Source organism: Sporisorium graminicola, chromosome SGRAM_6 (assembly GCF_005498985.1).
Source record: "Sporisorium graminicola strain CBS 10092 chromosome SGRAM_6, whole genome shotgun sequence".
NCBI lineage: Eukaryota > Fungi > Basidiomycota > Ustilaginomycetes > Ustilaginales > Ustilaginaceae > Sporisorium > Sporisorium graminicola.
Genome location: NC_043736.1, coordinates 751,688 through 769,814, shown reverse-complemented (window position 1 = coordinate 769,814; position 18,127 = coordinate 751,688). Strand labels below are relative to the sequence as shown.

Sequence of the window (18,127 nt, the reverse complement as noted above, 5' to 3'; positions counted from 1 at the left end):
CGAGATGGAAGTAAAAAATCTCACCGAAAGGCACAAAGAGGGCCTGTCAGATAATGCCTCGTTGGAGCCCCGCTCTCCCCCCCGCGTTTTTGTTTGCGTGGTTCGAGCTCACTGGTGGTGCTCCATTTTTACTCAGCATCCAAGTTGCAGCTTCTTCTGAGTGTCGGAGCCACCTTCCTTCAAATAGTCCTCCTATCCGTAGTCCTCACCCCCTCACTCACGCCCATCAACGACCAAGATCAGCCTGTCTTTTGATTTGACTGTATCTCCCTCCAACTCCTCCCTCAAGATGCGTTATATCAAGGCGGCTTCACTAACGCCGTTGCTGGCCGCCTTTTTCACCACCCTCTCCTCGACGCTAGCGCTCCCCTCTTCGATCTTGGAACACCAGCTCGAGACCAACGTGCTTCAGGTCCGAGCCGACAGCAACAGCTCAGCTTCGTATATCTCACCTTCTTTTGACGTGACCAAGTGTCCTGGCTACCAGCTCGTTGGTGAGCCCGTCACTTCCGAGCATGGCTTCACTGCCAACCTCTCGCTAGCTGGCCAAGCATGCAACGCCTACGGTGTCGACATTTCCAATTTGACACTCTCGGTCGTCTACGAAAAGAAGCACCAGCTCCACGTGCACATCTACGACACCGCAAAGCAGCAGTATCAGCTACCCAATGGTCTCATCTACGAGCGACCCTCTGACGACCCTGCTGAAATCGAAGATGGCTCTACGGCAGAAGAAAGCGATCTTGTTTTCCACCACACTGCCGAAAACGGCACCCAGTCCAACGACAGCGGTGCATGGGCTTTTTGGATCGAACGCAAGTCGTCGGGCGATGTCATCTTTGACACTCGTGCCAGTAACATCCCCACGTACAGCGATGGCATCAACAACGTCTCGAGCGATACCAAGCGCAACTCAACAGCCATGCCCAAGCACGAGATGATCTTCGAGAACCAGTACTTGCAGCTCTCGTCTGCCTTGCCCGAAGGCGCCAACATCTACGGTCTGGGCGAGTATGTCACGGGTAGCTTCAGGAGAAACCCAGATGAGACGTTGCAGCCTTTCTTCACGCTGGATGCTGGCACGCCCGTGGACAGCAACATGTACGGCTACCACCCTGTCTACCTCGAGGCGAGGCGTGGTCAAGATGGAAAGTTGAGGTCGCATACCGTGTCGATCCAAAACACGGCGGGGATGGATGTCTTGCTTCGAAGAGGCCTCATCCAGTACCGAGCGATTGGAGGAACACTGGATCTACGCTTCACCTCTGGTTCGACCGTTGATGGAATCAATACTCCCAACACTGCCATTCAGCAGTACGTCAACGTTGTCGGCAACCCCGTCATCCACCCTTACTGGTCGTACGGCTTCCACCTCTGCCGATGGGGTTACAACAACGTTTCGGAAACCCAAGCGGTCGTCGACGCCATGCGCGAACACAACATTCCTCTCGAAGTGCAGTGGAATGACATCGACTACCTGCAAGAATTCCGTGACTTCACCACCGATCCTCAACGCTTCCCTCGGAAGGAGTTTGCAGCTATGATCCAGAAACTCAAGGACAACCACCAGCACTACATTCCCATCATCGATATGGCGATCCCCAAAGCACCGACCAACGCAAGCGACACATACTACCCCGGTACGCGAGGCGATGAGTTGGACGTCTTCTTGAAGAACAAGAACGGGACTCAGTATGTGGGCGAGGTCTGGCCTGGCTACACGACTTTTGTCGATCAACAAGCCAAAAATGCGGGTCAGTGGTGGACCGAGGCGATCCGCAACTTCAGCGAGATTGTCGACTTTTCCGGAATCTGGTTGGACATGAACGAGCCCTCTAGTTTCGTCGTTGGCAACGCTGCTGGGCCCGAGACGAACTTGTCGGACACGCCGGCATACACGGCTGCTACCAGTGTCGCCGGCTGGCCGCAGGGCTACAACAACCTCACGTGGGGTACCTCCGGAAATATCACCATCAACGGCACTTACACGTTCCGACAGGGACCGGTTCAGAACAACGACAATGCCCAGCAACGACGTTCGCTACTCACCGCCACGTCGGGTCGTGAGCAGGAAGATGTGTTGATCAAACGACAGAGTGGCGAGAGCGACAACAAATTTGGACCCAACGAGCCCAACTACAGGTATGCCAACACTAGCCAGCGATACCTCTCGAATCCACCCTACGCGATCCACAACGGCATCCACATCAGCGAAACCCCGCTTAATATCAACCTGGACAAAAAGACGGTCGCCATGGAAGCTGTCGGTGTCGATGGGCAACGCGCCTTTTACGACGTGCACAACCTGGACGGAACACTGGAAGAACAGCATTTCTACAAAGCCCTTCGAACGATTCGGCCCAATGAGCGACCCTTCCTCATCTCGCGTTCGACCTACCCTGGAGCGGGCAAGTTCAGCGGCCACTGGCTAGGCGACAACTATGCCCTCTGGACTATCTTGCCGGGCCAAGAAGCGTACAAGGCAGGAGCGGGTATGGCGCAATCAATCGACGGTGTGCTGCAATTCCAGATCTTCGGCATCCACATGATCGGCGCCGACATCTGTGGCTTCAATCGCAACACAGACGAAGAGCTGTGCAACCGATGGATGATGCTGGGTGCCTTCCTTCCATTTATGCGCAACCACAACACGATCGGTGCTATTGGGCAGGAGCCATTCCGCTGGAACTCGGTTGCCAACGCATCGCGCATCGCCATTGGTAAGCGGTACGAGATCCTGCCGAGTCTGTACTCGCACCTGGCTCGATCGAGTGTCAGTGGTGCACCGGCGGTCAAGGCGTTGTGGTACGAATTCCCAGACGTGTTTGAACAGACTAAAGACTATGCGCACCAGTTCTTGTTCGGTGATGATCTCTTGGTCAGCCCGGTCCTCGAGCCCAACGTTACGAGTCTCAAAGCGCTATTCCCAGATGCGGGGGGTAAGTGGCGCAACATCTTCACATACGACGCGTTGGACGTCGAGTACAACAAGAACGTCTCGGTGGAAGCACCCCTCTCCACGATCAACGTTCACCTTCGACCCGGTCGTGCTCTGCTCACCCACTCGAAACCGGCCTACACCGTCTACGAGACCACTCAATCGCCTTATGGACTGATTGTCAACCTGGACAACCAAGGCCAGGCCAAACAATACTTCTACCTTGACGACGGTGCGACTCCTGCTCCCGCTCCTAACTCCACCTTGACCGTCTCGGCAACAAATGGTTCTTCCGTCAGCGGTCAGTTGGAAGGCGAGTTCAACCCCAGTCAGAGTTTGGCCTATGTCATCGTGTTAGACGTCAAACAGAAACCTAGCCAGGTCAAGATCGGCGGGAACGAGGCAAGTTCCAGCTGGGATCAAACAAGGTCCTTGCTCAACGTGACGGGCTTGAGCGTCGATCTGAGCAGCAACTGGACCATCTCCTGGTCGTAAATGGGCCTCATGACATTTGCTCAATAATAAGCTGGGCGAGGACACGAGGACGTTGCCGAGTAACTGGATGTCACATTGGAGACCTCACCCTGCGTGGGGCTCGATGCCAACTCGTTATCGTGTTCAACGTCATACAGGAATGTACAGGACGCATGTACTCCCCGGACGACGTGCAAATCTCAAAATCAGCGCTGGAGCAGTGTTATTGTGAAATCTCCTGATCTCAACTCACTCCCTCAACACTGCGACGGCGTATGAGAACTAACCTAGCTTATAGATTGAGAATAGAATCGATACAAAGACAAGGGACACAAGGAACTGTAAAGAGACAATGTATTGCGGGTGCGAGGGTGGAACGTGCGTTGCGACGTGGGGTAGCGACCAACCTCCTAGTCTCTGCCTCTTCCGGCAGAAAGAGGTTTATCGAATCAGGCTCTTCCGCCGACGCTCTTCTTCTGGCTGAGTAACGAGTGCAGCGTGCTAATGAGCTCGACCCTCCTGATAGGTTTGGAAACGTAGGCGCTCATACCGGCTTGCAGACATTTCTCCTTGTCGCCTAGCATGGCGTGGGCGGTGAGTGCGACGATAGGTACCTGTTCATCGCCCAGCGTCTTTTCAAACTCTCGAATCGCCATAGTCGCTTCGATGCCACCCATCACGGGCATGCTGACGTCCATGAGGATCACATCATACTGCCGCTTCTTGACCGCCATCACCGCCAAGTGGCCGTTGTCGACAATATCGACCTTGTGACCTTGGTTGGTGAGGATCTTGCATGCGAGCTTCTGGTTAACGACATTGTCTTCAGCAAGAAGAATGTCGTACGTCACCTCGTTGGAGCCTTCCGTTGGTGTCGCTGCGGACGATTCGAGCGAGGGCAGCAGTGCATAGTACAGGTCAGCAAGCGAGGTGGGCGTGTTGATGTACGAGCTGATGCCGTGATCCAAGCAGTAGGTCAAGTTGAGCGTCAGCTGGGCCGGCGAGACGAGGTTGATGGGAATGTATCGGAGATGTTCGACGTTGCGCAGGTCTTCGACTACGGCCAGCGAGTCCGCGATAATAGCATCGATGCGAGGCATGCCGCGCTTGCGATGCGAAGCCTCGTCGACGCTGTGCACAGTGAACGGCTTCAGACCGAGCTCCTCGATCATGGCCTGCACGCCCGTCTGGTCGTGCAGCGTGTCGAGGTAGAAGATGTTCCGCCCTGCGTACGGTCGAATCTTCTCCTTGACCTGATCCGGCGAGATTTGGTCTAGCTTGACCACCATGGTGAAGAAGAAATCGGAGCCCTTGCCGTAGTTGCTTCGCACCCACAGGTCACCGCCCATGAGGTTGACGAGCCGTCTCGAGATGGACAGACCGAGACCCGTGCCTCCGTATTTCCGTGTTGTAGAGCCGTCGGCCTGGCAGAAGGTGTCAAAGATGACATCGAGCTTGTCCTGCTTGATACCGATACCCGAGTCTGAGGCGCAGAACTCGAGCATGGCCTGGTTGCTGTTGACCATCTTGGACAGCTTGCACTTGAGCGCGACACGCCCGCCTGCGTCGGTGAACTTGACCGCATTGCCGATGAGATTGGTGATGATCTGCTTGAGACGAAGAGCGTCGCCAATCAGCGGGTCCGGGCAGTCGGGAGCCACCTCGTACATGAGGTTGAGCTTCTTCTGCGTTGCTCGTACCGAGAGCGTTTTGAGCACGCTAAAGACGATGCCTCGCAGCGAGAACGGAATTTCCTCGACATTCATGCGACCGGCCTCGATCTTGGAGATATCGAGAATGTCATCGATGATGGCAAGTAGATTGCCGGCGAGCGTCGAGACGGTGACGAGGTTCTCGCGCTGCGAGCGCGAGAGCTCGGTCTCGAGCGTGAGTGCGGTCATGCCAATGATACCGTTCATGGGCGTTCGGATCTCGTGCGACATGTTGGCGAGGAATTCGGACTTGGATCTGTTGGCCAGCTCGGCCGCCTCCCTGGCCGCCGTGTTCTTCTGGATACTGTCGCGCAGACTGTACACCATCTGGTTGATCTTGGTCTTGAGCGAGTCCATCTCACCCGAAGCCTCGACGGTGACGAATCGTGTAAAGTCACCGTCCGTGGCAGCGGCCGTGATCTGAGCAAATGCTCGTACCTGCGACGTGAGGTTGTTGGCCATGATGTTGACATTGTCGGTGATCTCGCCCCAGGTACCTTCGATGTCCTTCTTTTGGGCCTGCACGCCGAGCTTGCCCTCGGTACCCACCTCGCGGGCGACACGCGTCACTTCGGAGGCGAAGAAGCTGAGCTGGTCAATCATGTTGTTGATTGTGTTGACGAGGTCGAGCATCTCTCCCGAGACGGGGATGGTCACCTTTTGCGTGAGATCACCGCGGGCTACCGCTGTGGTGGCGTGAGCAATGGCACGCACCTGGAGCGTCAAGTTGGCAGCCATGGTGTTGACGGAGTCCGTCAGGTCCTTCCAGGTGCCACCGACGCCGAGCACGGTGGCTCGACCACCGAGCTTGCCCTCGGTACCGACTTCCTTGGCTACACGTGTCACCTCGAATGAGAAGGTACGCAGCGACTCCACCATGTTGTTTACCGTCAGCTTGAGGTCGAGGAACTCGCCGCGAACTTCGACGTTGATGGTCTTGCTGAGATCGCCGCGTGCTACCGCCGTAGTGACGGTGGCGATCGAACGCACCTGCGTGGTGAGGTTGCTGGCCATCATGTTGACGCGCTCGGTGAGCACCTGCCACTGTCCCTTGACGTCGTTGACCTTGGCCTGTCCTCCGAGACGACCTTCTGTGCCTACCTCAACGGACACACGGATGATCTCATCGGAAAGCGTCTTGAGTTGGCGAACCATGTTGTTGACAGTAAGCTTCAGGTCGAGGATCTCTCCCTTGACGTCGACGTTGATGAATTCGGTGAGGACACCTTCGGCAACGCATTTGGTAACGCGTGCGATCTCTCGCACCTGCGAAGTGAGGTTGTCGGCCATCTTATTTACGTTCTCGGTCAAGTCCTTCCAGGTGCCTTCGACGTTGGGTACGTGCGCCTGGCCGCCGAGCTTACCGTAAGTTCCTACTTCCATAGACATGCGGATGACTTCACTGGCAAAGATACGCAGCTGCCCGACCATCGAGTTGACAGTATCCTTGAGCTGTGCCATCTCTCCCTCGGCGTCGATGTCGATGGTTTTGGTGAGGTCTCCCTTGGCGACGGCGGTGGTGACCATGCCGATGGAACGCACCTGGCCCGTGAGGTTGGAACACATGCGGTTGACGTTGTCCGTGAGCTCCTTCCATACACCTTGGACGCCGGGGACGTTCGCTTGACCGCCGAGCTGTCCTTTACTACCGACCTCGCGCGATACACGCGTGACCTCGGTGGAAAAGTGACGAAGCTGGTCTACCATGACGTTGATGGTCACTTTGAGTTCAAGGATCTCTCCATCTGCTTCGACTTCGATCTTTTGCGAGAGGTCACCGCGAGCGACGGCCTTTGTGACGAGCGCGACACCTCGTACTTGGTTGGTGAGGTTGGCAGCGAGGCGGTTGACGACGTCCTTGAGCTCTTTCCAGGTTCCTTCGACTCCGTGCACCTCAGCCTGGCCGCCAAGTTTGCCCTGTGTTCCTACTTCGAGCGAGACACGGGTGACCTCGGAGGCGAAATGCGAAAGTCGGTCGACCATCTGATTGATGATGTCCTTGAGTTCGACCATGACGTGACCTTGTACGGGAACGGTGATGTGCTGCGAGAGGTCTCCGAAGGCGACGGCCTTGCAGACGCGTGCAATATCCTGAACCTGAGCCTTGAGCAGACGCAATTCTTCCTGCGCGGAAAGTCCACTCTCGTCGTTGTAGCGCTCGAACGAGGCGATGGGATCGTCGCTGCGGGAAACCTGGCCGCCGAGCAGTACTGGCCCGTTGAGACCCATGCCGAGCGGGTAGCTGAGCGGATAGGAGGAGCTCTGTGGTTGAGCGTGCGAGAGCGGATAAGGGAAAGGCTTACCGAAGAAGAGGTTCCGACCGTTGGAGTGGACTTCGGGCTCCTCCTCAGCGCCTGGCGTGCGAACGAGCTCCTGACTGCGTGCCACGACTTCGAGATGATCTTCTGCTTTCCAGAGTCGTTCTGCGAGCTTGCCAAGATTGTCCTCGATGGCTTTGGTGCGCTCGTCGCTGTGTGCTGAGCGAAAGGCGGGCAGAGGCAGGCTGACGATACCCTCGCCTTCGTCTTCGTCCAGGTCGATGGAGGCGACGTCATCAGCTAGATCCTTGCCGTTTACATCGCCTACGAGAAGAACGGAGAAGAACGAGTAGATGGGAAGACATAGTCAGTATTAAAACGTCGTGTGGATCAACGTGATATGGTGAATTTGGGCTACTTACCATGCGATGCCTTTTCGTTCCGTGTTGGATCGCGCGACATGGCGCGAAGCACGGCAGGCGGTGGTTTCGAGTTGACCAAGGTCTGTGTGATGAGGAGGAGGTGATCGAGGAAGTCGCTAGGAAGCGAAGCCAGATCTGGCAGCGGTGATGAGGTCTGGCGCGACATGAAGGAAGCCTGGTTCGGCAAAGCCGACTGCGCAGTGAGTGTCGCCGCCATGGTTATGTGACTAAAGTTGCTGGCGGTGCAAATGACCTGTTGAGGTCTTGTCCTCAATTATCGCGGGCTTGGATCGAGGGAGAAGATGCGAGAGAAAAGCTTGCGACCGGCACGTGTCTAGGATGCTATGGGACGCAGGTTCGGCGTCGAATGAGGGAGACTGCGGTAAGTCTCGAACAGTAAAAAGTGCTCAGCGAGACGAGAATGAAGCAGGAGGACGGTCGCGGATTGGCTCGTTGCGGTTCAAGAGGCGAGGTTGCGAGTACAAGCGGAAGCTGAAACAATGGTTGTCACAACAGGTAGACGACGGTGATCGACATGCTTTGCGCAGCGGAGGTGGAAGGATTCGGCTTGACTGGGACGCAGAAACCGAGAAGAAGGCGGGAAACGTAGCAGCACACTGCAAAGAGAGGCTGGCCGAGGCGACGAGCTGCGAGATGCTAACCGGAGCACGTGCAACTGAAAGGGAACCCGGATGGTCCAAAAAGCAAGGCGTGGTGGGATGAGCTTGCGAGCAGAATGCAGATGTATCCGCAGAAGCCACCGAGGTTTGCGTATCAAAGGCAACGAAGGGGCTACCAGACGGGAAAAGCGCCGCTGTATCCTAGTGAGATGCGAGATCCGTTAGAGAGCGATGACCGAGGGTTGATGCAGCGGTGTCGATTGGCGGTGAGGGCTACCAGCACGCAGCCGCGTTCGAAAGCGAGTTCTTCGCTGTGGCGAAAAGGGTGGGAGCTAGAGGGGCTGATGAGGGTAAAGATGATGAAGAAAAATGAGATGAACCAAGGAGTTGAATGGCGCCCGAGCGGACAGTGAGCGAACAGCAAAGGAGATAACTGAGCAAGCGAGCCTCAGGAGAGAGGCGGGAGAGTGCGACGGACTCAGGGTCGCTGGCGAGGAAGGCGAAATCCGCTGCTGCAGTCGACTGACAGGGCACCTCAGCGCCTGGGAACTGCGAAAAGCGAGTAAAAAAGCCGAAAGGCAAAGAAAAGAGCTCCTGCGCAGGTCAAGGGCAAAGAGAAAGCCTTAACCCTGACTGGCTTGCTAAGGGCTGGCACTCGCAAAAGGGACAAAGGGAAGCAAACAAGCAGCACGCGCACGGGCACACGCGCGGGCACCAGAGCCAAGTAGCTAGCACAGCACACGAGCGCGCACGCAAGGCTGGTTGCAAAACTGCAGAGCAAGCGAGGCTTTGTGTTTTAAATGACCCGACGCACCCTGCCGCCACCAAAAGGGGGGAAGCAAGCCAGCTGCTGTGTCGGAGCTCATTTTGGATAAAAATGTCAAGCACTTCCGCAGTTTTGGATCTCGGAGCACGTCGCTGTAAGACGAGAGTCGTCGCAGTAGGCAAAGGATGCTAACACCCACACACCGATGAAATTTGCAATTTTAATGCGCGTTGTTTTTCGGGCGCATTGTTCATGGAAAGAGTCTCGCCGAAGAAAACAGGGCCTCCTCACCTCTGCAGAACAACGAAGCCTCTCATTCCATCATCAAGCGCTGACGGTGGGCATTGTAATCAATGTCAGTCATTTGGATCGAGAGACACAACAAGATCAACAGATGGTGTTTCAGCTGAGGAGGTAACAAGGAATGGCCCATATGGCGACCAACTCTCAACAATAGGATGCCCAAAACGCGCTACAACGAGGTAAGAATTAGGAAACAGCCTCTTGATCCATTTGACCGGTCTCGTTCCGAGCGAGAGGAGACGAAGCCTTGGGGGCAGAGAGAGAGAGACCCTTGAGGATTTGCTCTGCTTGCCTACTCGTTCGTGTGGTCGTGCCTGTTTGTTGGTTGAGCGCGAGTTCGTCAATTTGGTAGGCGAGCGTGCAAAAGCGATGGAGTGGGAAGAAACAAGGCGCTTCAACAGTCAACGCCCAAAATAGCGGAATGTGCTTCTCACAAAAGAAACGACCGTGCCTTCAGGCTGAGCAGCTGATACAGTAAAGCACAGTCAAAAGGCAGAAGACAGTAGAGGCGTCAGATACTTGCGCGCTCGTTTCTTGCGCTGGCTGGCCTACATTGATTTTCTTCGAACGCAACTCCCAGAGCAGTGCATTGCAGTTCTGCTCGGATCGGCATGGCTGCATTTGCGAGCATGGCGATCATGCTCGCTGCCCTCGAGGTCAAAGCTTCAGCCGGTTTCGCAACTTAGCACGTAGCTAGAGCAATTTCTTCCCGTGAATTCGGGCCTTGTCTGAATTCAAGATGAGAGGCAGTGCGGCACCAGAAGCGGTCAGACAGGATGATGAATAAGACGTACATGGCGAGGCATGCGAGCTACGCGTTTCTTTGCTCGGCGCCGCTCAGGGTCGTGTCGGCTCGGAAAGGAGCTAGCCCCTTGCTACGTGAACTTTCCGCCTCGAGGTGTCACTTCTGCATTTGATCGAACAAGCCACCAACTCTTGTGATTGGCGCGCTTTTTGCTGGCGACTGAGCAGAGCAAGTCTTGTTTTTTTTTTTTTTTTTTTTTTTTTTCTTTTTGGGGGAAGGGTTCCGTGTTTCTTTGTTCCGTCTTTTCTCCTTCTGTACTGTACTTTAGGTGCGACAAGTTCGCCCGCCCTCGTGAGGTCGATGCGGTCGGTGCAATCTCCCGGTGTTCAAAGTAGCGTCTGGCGGAAGAAGCGTACTTGCGCGGCTGTAATTCGCATCAAGAAAGTCGTTGAGTCGAGGTTGTTTTTTTCAACCTGATCGGACGCAACGCCGACAATTTGAGGAACAAGAGCCATGAACGCTGGCCCCGATCGTTCGCGCGCGCGGCATGTGAACAGCGCTCTTCTCCGGCACATCCGGCACATCCCTTTACGATCGACAGGATCAACCGACAGCACTGACAGTCGAATCACACCGCGGGAAAGAATGTGTCACTCGCCAGGAGCGTTACCGGCATGTTCAGTCAAATACCTCTTGCGCTTGGCAGCCTCGAGCCGGCAGCAAGGGAGGGTCGTGGAAGCAGCAAAGCTAACGCAGCCATAGAACCCTTTGAGCAATGTGACGCTCTTTCTCAGGGTCCCAACTCGGATGTCCTGATGGCGTCCCTAATGCTTCGAGTCGTCACACATGGCCACGCCCTTCAACTCACTTCCAGCCTTCCAGCACTGGGCCGAGCCGATCTGAGTGCATCCATACTCGTTTCTGAATCGACAGCCTTTCTAAATGACCGCTCGTGCCTTCGGACAAAGAAGAACAAGTGCGGGGTCAGAGCTTGATTGAAAAGCTCAGCACGGACCTCGTAGAGGAAGGATGAAACTGCCTTCAGAGCTCACGATACCTCCCTCGGGGTGGAATACAGTTCATCTTGAACCTCTGGCTTCTAGTCATGCTGCTGTATCTACGACCGCCCGAGCCAGCCGAAGGGTCCGTGAGTCGAAGCTGGAGAGGTCTATGCGGTGTGGCAGTAATTGCATGCGGGGACCCGGCTCTTGCTGGTGGCCCTCCAGTCAACGTGGGCTTGAAAGCCACGCACAGTACGCTCTTGGAGGGATCCCTGGCAACATCTCATATCAGTGCAGCGGCGGGATGTCGACCGCGCACCGTTGGTGCGCAAGACTATCTATTCGCACGGTTTGCAGGCAACAGAGATCCACCACGCAATTGTATAAAGGCATGCTCAAGTCTGCGTTGGCTGCCTCTGTACGACTGTCCTGATACCCCCAAACGTTTCCGTCAACTACTCCTCCCTTTTGGTATTGAAGGAATCTGATTGGTGACATTCAGCCGCGACGTCCCCATGCCAACTTGGTCCGCAAGATGGTCAAATGTCAACTGGGCCTCGATAGCGGGTGCATAGCATCACGGCTCGCCCTGTGCTTGTTGATGGGCCTTCGCCTTATCTCTGCATCGCTTGCTGATTCGTTGCATCGAGGCTCCTCAAAGCATGAAGAGCTAGACCAGCACAGTGTTGCACCGCCAACGTTGAAATGGGGCATTGACGTGCTCAACAGCTTCAGAAGCATATCAAGAAAGAAGGACGAAGTAGGGTCAGGGATTCGAGGAGCGACACCTGCGCGGTCGGGTCTACCAGGACGAAGGCGGTCTTTGGACTCTGAAGAAGATATTTGCGCAAGTGGTAGCAACGTCAGACAGAAGAGAGAGTCCGGGAGTCGACACAAGGCTGCAGCAACGGTGGCGAGCAGTCAAGTGGGCGACTCGACAACTCCATCATCCTCGGCGAATATGTTCCCGGTGGAGCAACTCAACTCAAACGACAAAACACCTTCACCGCCCATCACCTTACAATCTGGTTCCTCGAACGCGTTTCAAGGCACGACGCCGAGTACGACTTGGAGTAACACGACAAGCCCCACAGCGGGCGGAAGTTCGGATAACAACGTCTCAAATCTGCAGGCAGTTTCCAGCAACAACAATAACACCCTCGGAGACTCCTATCCTTCATCGGCATCGTCATCCTCTATCTCTAACTCCTCTCCACCTGTTGGCCAAGATGATTCCTCTGCGACTGCTGAAGCGCTACCCAACATCGATTATGGAAGCAGCAGCAACAACAAAAGCTCGACACGTCAAGCCCCAAGCGCCGCATCTGCCCCACCAACGAACGGGTCAGTGTCTACAACAGAGTCGCGGCAACCTCAGGTTCTCCAGAGCGGGCAAAGACGATCGCTGCTGGAGTGACGGTGCCTGTTGGCGTGATTGCTTTGGGCTTAGTGGCACTGGTGATTCTACGCAAGCAAAAGCAGCGAAAAAACAAGATGCAGCAGGTTGACGTTGCAAGTGGCAACGTCGACGAGGAGAAGGCTGCTGTATCGGCTCCTCCTCCTCCTCCCACTTCGGCTGGGAATACGTTACCTGCGGATTCCAATGGGAGAAGCTCGAGTGTCGGACAGTCCGAGGTGGAAGCGTCTCCGGTGACGGAAGGAGGGATTGACAGGAAGCATCCGTTCCAGAGAAGAGGATCGGATGGAGCATCAGAGGTCTCGCGATTGACCAGCACATCCGCACAGCTAATCACTGTTCCACCCTCCCCTGTTCCCAACTGTGCAGTCTCTGATCTCACGTCCACCAGCGCCCCCAACGCCGCCGCCGCGTCGTCGACGACCCACAGCCCAGAACCAGCCCGAGGCAAGTCGTTGAAGCGCAAGCCGGTTCCAGCACTACTAGATCCGTTTGATGCAAGTCAACTTTCAAACCCCTAACTAGTCACCTCACACGACCATCCAAGCCAATTGAACAGCAGCAATCGACAAAAGGACTTGAGAAGAGCGACGTCCAAATGTGTGCTCTAGTGTGTCGGCTGAAGCGAGCAAACGTGTGACTGGAGGGAGAAGATAACGGTTAGCGGAGCAGCAAAATTAAGATGCCGTCCCGCAGGCAAGCGGAAGGCGACCGATGCAGGGTCCAACCCTGTCGGCCAAAAAAGTGGTTGCATCGTTGAGGCACTAGGCCTGTGTCCAACCTCTAAAGTTGGACGCTGCTTGAAGTGTCGCCCCGCGCGCAAACCTTTCCCCTCGTCAGGACCATCCCGGACTGCGAGTATCACATACATCCCCTCTGTCTTACGCCAGACGACCTCAAGAGTTTCAAGACGTCTTTGCAGCGACTCTAGCCACGTTGGAGTGCGTCAGCCCTTCATCCTCGCGAACTGCCCCTTTCAACTACTCGATAGTCGGAACATCTACCGACGAGTGGCAGACAGAATGGCATCCTCTTCGACGTCCGCCTCGACACCGTCGCCGTCCTCCTCCTCTTGGTCAGCCATGTCAACGTCCTCGCCATTCTCATCGCAATCCTCCAGTGACCCTCTACCAGCACCTACACTTGACTGGCTGCCCGACACCGCACCACGCTACATCTGCGCGGACTGCGGCGCGCATCTCGCCCTCCAAGTAAGTGCCCCTCCCTCCCCTCCCACGATCTGCTCGATCACTCTCGCTGACTCGGCCCATGCTTGCAAGCGCAGGACGAACTCATCTCGAAATCCTTCAGCGGCCGAGACGGCAAAGCGTACCTCTTCTCCTCCACCCTCAACACCACTTTGGGCACCAAAGAAGACCGTCATCTGCTCACAGGCATTCATACGGTCTGCGATGTGAGCTGCAAAGGCTGCGGCAAGACGTTGGGGTGGTACTACTGGAAGGCCTGGGAGCAGAGTCAGAAGTACAAAGAGGGTAAATGGATCATGGAGAAGGTGGCGCTGTGTAAGGTGAATGCTTGGTAGGCGATGCGCACACAAACACTTCCGAGGACGTTGCATATGGTTGTTCAAGGGTTCATTCGCATTCGCATTCCACAATTCAGTCTTTGTTTCTACGACGGCGCAAGTTGTCATTTCATACGTTTGCAGCGTAGAGAAACGAACGGATCAGAACAGAGGTGAGGGTGCATGTTTTGCTCCAGCCTTAAATCTGGGTGTTGTCCGACAAGCCAATGTTGCTCCCCCTGAACACGGTGATGCGTTTGTCCTTTCCGCCAGCAACGAGTTCCTGGCCGTCCCTCGACCAATCGACAGCGAGCACACCTTTCTCGCCCATCTTGCCACTTGCGACTCCGGTATCGAGGGTGAACAGAGCCTTTTTACTGCTTCTCGAGTCCCACACTTTCACCGCGCTCTCCAGGCCGCTAGCACTGGCAAACAGGTGATCGTCCAACGGATGCGCAGCCAGCGCGTCGACGGGTCCGCGGTGCGCATTGGCGATGCTCACACCCAATGTTCCCGAAGAGCGCGTGTCGAACAGGTGGATCGTTCGATCCATCGTACCCGTCGCCAGAGTCGCGCGTGACAGGTGGGCGAGCGACAGCATGGGTCGCGATTCTGCAGTGCTCGACGGCAGCGAAAGCGAGGTATGCGTGATCCCGCCCGAGCCGAGGTCCCACCCCTTGAGCAGGCCGTTGTAGCCTACGCTCCAGGCTCGGTTGGTATCCTTCGCAGAGGACGATGCGAAGGTGCGTTCGAAGAGCAAGGCCGTGACGCGCGAGGTCGGGGTGAAAACGTTCTTGGCGCCCGTGACGGCGTGTGCGGTGGGCGGGGCGTGATAGAGTGTCATGGTCGGGTCGACGTGCCCCGGTTTGGACGAGGGGCGGGTAGTTTTGCTGCTGCTGCTGCCATTGGCAGTCTTTCTGCGTTTTGCGGTGGTTTCGTCTTCGTCTTCGTCGACGTCGGATTCGAATTCGACGTGGCTAGAGCTCAAAGGCAGATCATCCCAAACAGCGACGATGCCGTCCCAGCCACCACTGAGCACACTCACACCCTGTGGGCCCTGCGCAGTGTCAACAGCGCTAATAGGTGCATTGTGCGCTTCGCCTGCCCATTTCCTGCTGCTCTTCCACGCATCATCGTCGTCGCCATTGCTCTGCGAAACGCTCCACAGCTGCACTTTTCCATCCATTCCGCCTGTGACCAGCGCATCGCCGTTGGGGGCCCATTTGGCACTCGTCAGCGAGGTGTTCCTGCCTCCTTGCACAGTCGCCTTGTTGATTGTGCTCAGCGTGTGCATGGCCTCTGTCGGGTTGGATGGTGAAAATAGTCGGACGCTGCCATCGTAGCTGCTCGTCATGTACACTTTCGCCTGGGTGAAGGAGCAATCGACCGAGGCGACCCAATCGTCGTGCTCGAACGCCGCCAGACGTGTGGGCGGTAGTGTGGATCGCACGTATTCGATAGTCAGTGTGGATTCCAATGTCAGTCCTCCTGCTTCAATGTATTCTCCCAATGTGGAGCGGAGCAGCGCAGAGTCGATGATAAAGTCGAATGGGACTGCACCAGCGGTTGCAGAAGCGTCCGAGGTGGAAGAAACGAGCTTGTTGACCAGTGTGGAGAGATGCGTGCGGCGCCAAGAGACGGGCACCATGTACGGTCCGGATGGGATGGCATACTGGTCGAGAGAGGTGGTGAGGATGATGGGAACCGTCTGCTCTGCTGCTGTCGCTCCTGCAGCAGCCGAGGAGCTGAGCGCAGGAGAATCGTAGTCGGTGATTGCACTCATGGATGTGGTGGCGTGGAGTGATGAGTTTCGTGAAAGGTGTCGAGGGGTTGTGGTCGAGATGATGGAGGTGATAGAGGTACACGCCTGCTGGAGTCGATTTTCTCTCTCTCAACACACACACAAAAGTTTCTTCTAAAAAAAAAGAAAAAGAGGAAATCAACAAGTTGTGCTCGTCCGACTTCCGAACTCTTTTCCACCGCTTCTCTGCTGCAGCTCACGACACTTGACACTCTTGCCAAGGACCCACAGACGGCGGTGTCCAGTCACAAGCCCGAGGGTCGTGCGAACGGGACCACAGGGTGAAGAGCAGACTGCAAGCATATCGCATTGCACGGAAATGAGTCGAATACCTAGGCTGCGGAGGGCGCTGGAACGCGCAAATCGACAATCACCGGTCTGTGGCACGCACGCGCAAAAGTAGGAACAGAGGTTGGGTGTGCAAGGCAAAGTTGGCGTCAGTCTGTGCTCCAGCTTCATCCAGCGTTGCTTCCTGAACAACTACTTACTTGCACACGACGGTGTATGAAACTGTCATGATCGTCGCCGTCCAAACAAACAAGTCAACATAAGGCTTCTTGTCTGCGAACCAAATCGTGAGGCCTCTCTCTCTCACCAACGTCATCCGAATACTTACAGATACGCTTCAGGTTCCACGCATCCTGATCGTACTCCACCAGCGCCGCATTGACCAACACCGTCTCATCCACCTCTCGCTGCCCCTCATCCTGCTGCTGCGCGAGCAAATGCACACCCCTTGCTTCGTGGATGTGTCCGAACACGTGCAGCAGCGGACGGATCGCGTCCGGGGAGGTGCGCGGGGCGGTGAGGCGTCGAGTGAGCTCTTCGCAGCCAACGGGCGTGCCGTCGCGAATGGCGTCAAGTCTTCCGAGCGTGTGTGGCGGGGTGTGGGTGATAAGGAGGTCAATATCGGACGGGATGCCTGCGTGAATCTCTGTGGGAGTGGGGAGGTGAGAGTGAAAGGTAAGCATGGGCAGGCATACAGTGGCAGAAGGGACCGATAAACGCACCTCGAGCCTGAGCACCGCGTTTGTAGTTCCATGCCCAATCTTCGAATTCGGGCGACCACTGTCCGTATCCACCAAGAGGCGTTGGGCAAGTGTCAGTCATCTCTCCGTTTGTTTCGGTCTACTCGAGTGGGAAACTCACGGGACTACCCCAGACCTTCCAAGTATGGTGTCGAGTCTCCTCTCTGTCCACCTTGAACCCCCACTCTTCGTTGTTCAAATACTTCAGGCCCCCTTCATCCAGGTTCTGCTTGCTGAGAATCTCCTTTACCCGTTCAACGTCATTTGCCGCGTCCTTGACCTTGAACAGGGCGTTGAGCTCGCGGCCGCGCGTCTCGTAGTAGTTGTTTACCGTACACGCTGCAAAGTCATGGTTGCCGCATACAAACACCTTGGTCTTGTGTGGTAGTGTTCTGTTCATATCCAAGCGAGTAGCAGAGTCAGCAAGAGCTTCAACCGCACGAAAAGAGGGAAGGACTTACTTTAACCATTCGACCTGGGCATTCAGATCATCAGGCTGACCCAACGTCGTTAGATCTCCGGCATGCAGCAGCACATCGCCGTCCGGCACGGGCGTGACCTGCGAATGCGTGTCCGAGATCAGCACGAATCGCACCCATTCCGCACCTGGCGTGGGTGGGGGTGACGAAACCTCATAGTCCACATAGACGCGGCTCTCGCGTTTCGAGTCTTGGATCACCGACGTCATTACTCGTTCGGACATCGATACTATGCGGTCAGAACAGTGTATACGAAGGAAAGGTGGTGTGGAGAACGGGATTGGGAAAGGCGATGGGCCGCGGGTCTGAATAATCTCAACCCCACACCCTAAATACGACGTTCGTCGTATCGCGCTCTCTCTCTCTCTCGCCTGCATTTTGGCTCGTGCATGCCGCACCATTGGATGCCGACGCCGCGGTCAAAAAGACGCGCTATTGACTGAGGTTCTGCCGGAAGCCAGACACAATCTCATCGCCACGCCTTGCCTGGACTCTCTCGCCACACTTCACCGTCTGCACACCTCGCACAAGACGCAAAGTGAAAGTACTGTATGCAGGCTAACAAGCGAGAGATCGACAAGAAGAGAGAGAGAAATACAATTACATGCTGTGCGAGAGAGGGAGAAGGATGCGATACG

At 55.8% G+C, this 18,127-nt stretch overlaps 5 protein-coding genes across 5 annotated transcripts; 2 read left to right on the top strand and 3 right to left on the bottom strand.

The window, feature by feature from the left end:
* Nucleotides 1–289: 289 nt before the first annotated feature.
* Nucleotides 290–3,433, top strand: EX895_005401 (uncharacterized protein; the record flags this gene model as incomplete). The annotated part of the gene is made up of 1 exon (XM_029885993.1): nucleotides 290–3,433. The coding sequence occupies one exon, from the start codon at nucleotides 290–292 to the stop codon at nucleotides 3,431–3,433; it is 3,144 nt and encodes a 1,047-aa protein (XP_029737845.1).
* A 428-nt stretch (nucleotides 3,434–3,861) lies between these two features.
* EX895_005400 (uncharacterized protein) lies at nucleotides 3,862–8,021 on the bottom strand (the record flags this gene model as incomplete). The annotated part of the gene is made up of 2 exons (XM_029885992.1): nucleotides 3,862–7,706; nucleotides 7,805–8,021. 2 exons carry the CDS (start codon nucleotides 8,019–8,021, stop codon nucleotides 3,862–3,864), a joined length of 4,062 nt encoding a protein of 1,353 aa, XP_029737844.1.
* Nucleotides 8,022–13,678: 5,657 nt separating this feature from the next.
* EX895_005399 (uncharacterized protein) lies at nucleotides 13,679–14,199 on the top strand (the record flags this gene model as incomplete). Its single annotated transcript, XM_029885991.1, has 2 exons — nucleotides 13,679–13,867; nucleotides 13,942–14,199. The coding sequence occupies 2 exons, from the start codon at nucleotides 13,679–13,681 to the stop codon at nucleotides 14,197–14,199; spliced, it is 447 nt and encodes a 148-aa protein (XP_029737843.1).
* Nucleotides 14,200–14,380: 181 nt separating this feature from the next.
* On the bottom strand, nucleotides 14,381–15,964 carry EX895_005398 (uncharacterized protein; the record flags this gene model as incomplete). The annotated part of the gene is made up of 1 exon (XM_029885990.1): nucleotides 14,381–15,964. The coding sequence occupies one exon, from the start codon at nucleotides 15,962–15,964 to the stop codon at nucleotides 14,381–14,383; it is 1,584 nt and encodes a 527-aa protein (XP_029737842.1).
* A 350-nt stretch (nucleotides 15,965–16,314) lies between these two features.
* EX895_005397 (uncharacterized protein) lies at nucleotides 16,315–17,713 on the bottom strand (the record flags this gene model as incomplete). The annotated part of the gene is made up of 6 exons (XM_029885989.1): nucleotides 16,315–16,360; nucleotides 16,471–16,492; nucleotides 16,599–16,916; nucleotides 16,993–17,050; nucleotides 17,132–17,402; nucleotides 17,472–17,713. The coding sequence occupies 6 exons, from the start codon at nucleotides 17,711–17,713 to the stop codon at nucleotides 16,315–16,317; spliced, it is 957 nt and encodes a 318-aa protein (XP_029737841.1).
* Nucleotides 17,714–18,127: the final 414 nt, after the last annotated feature.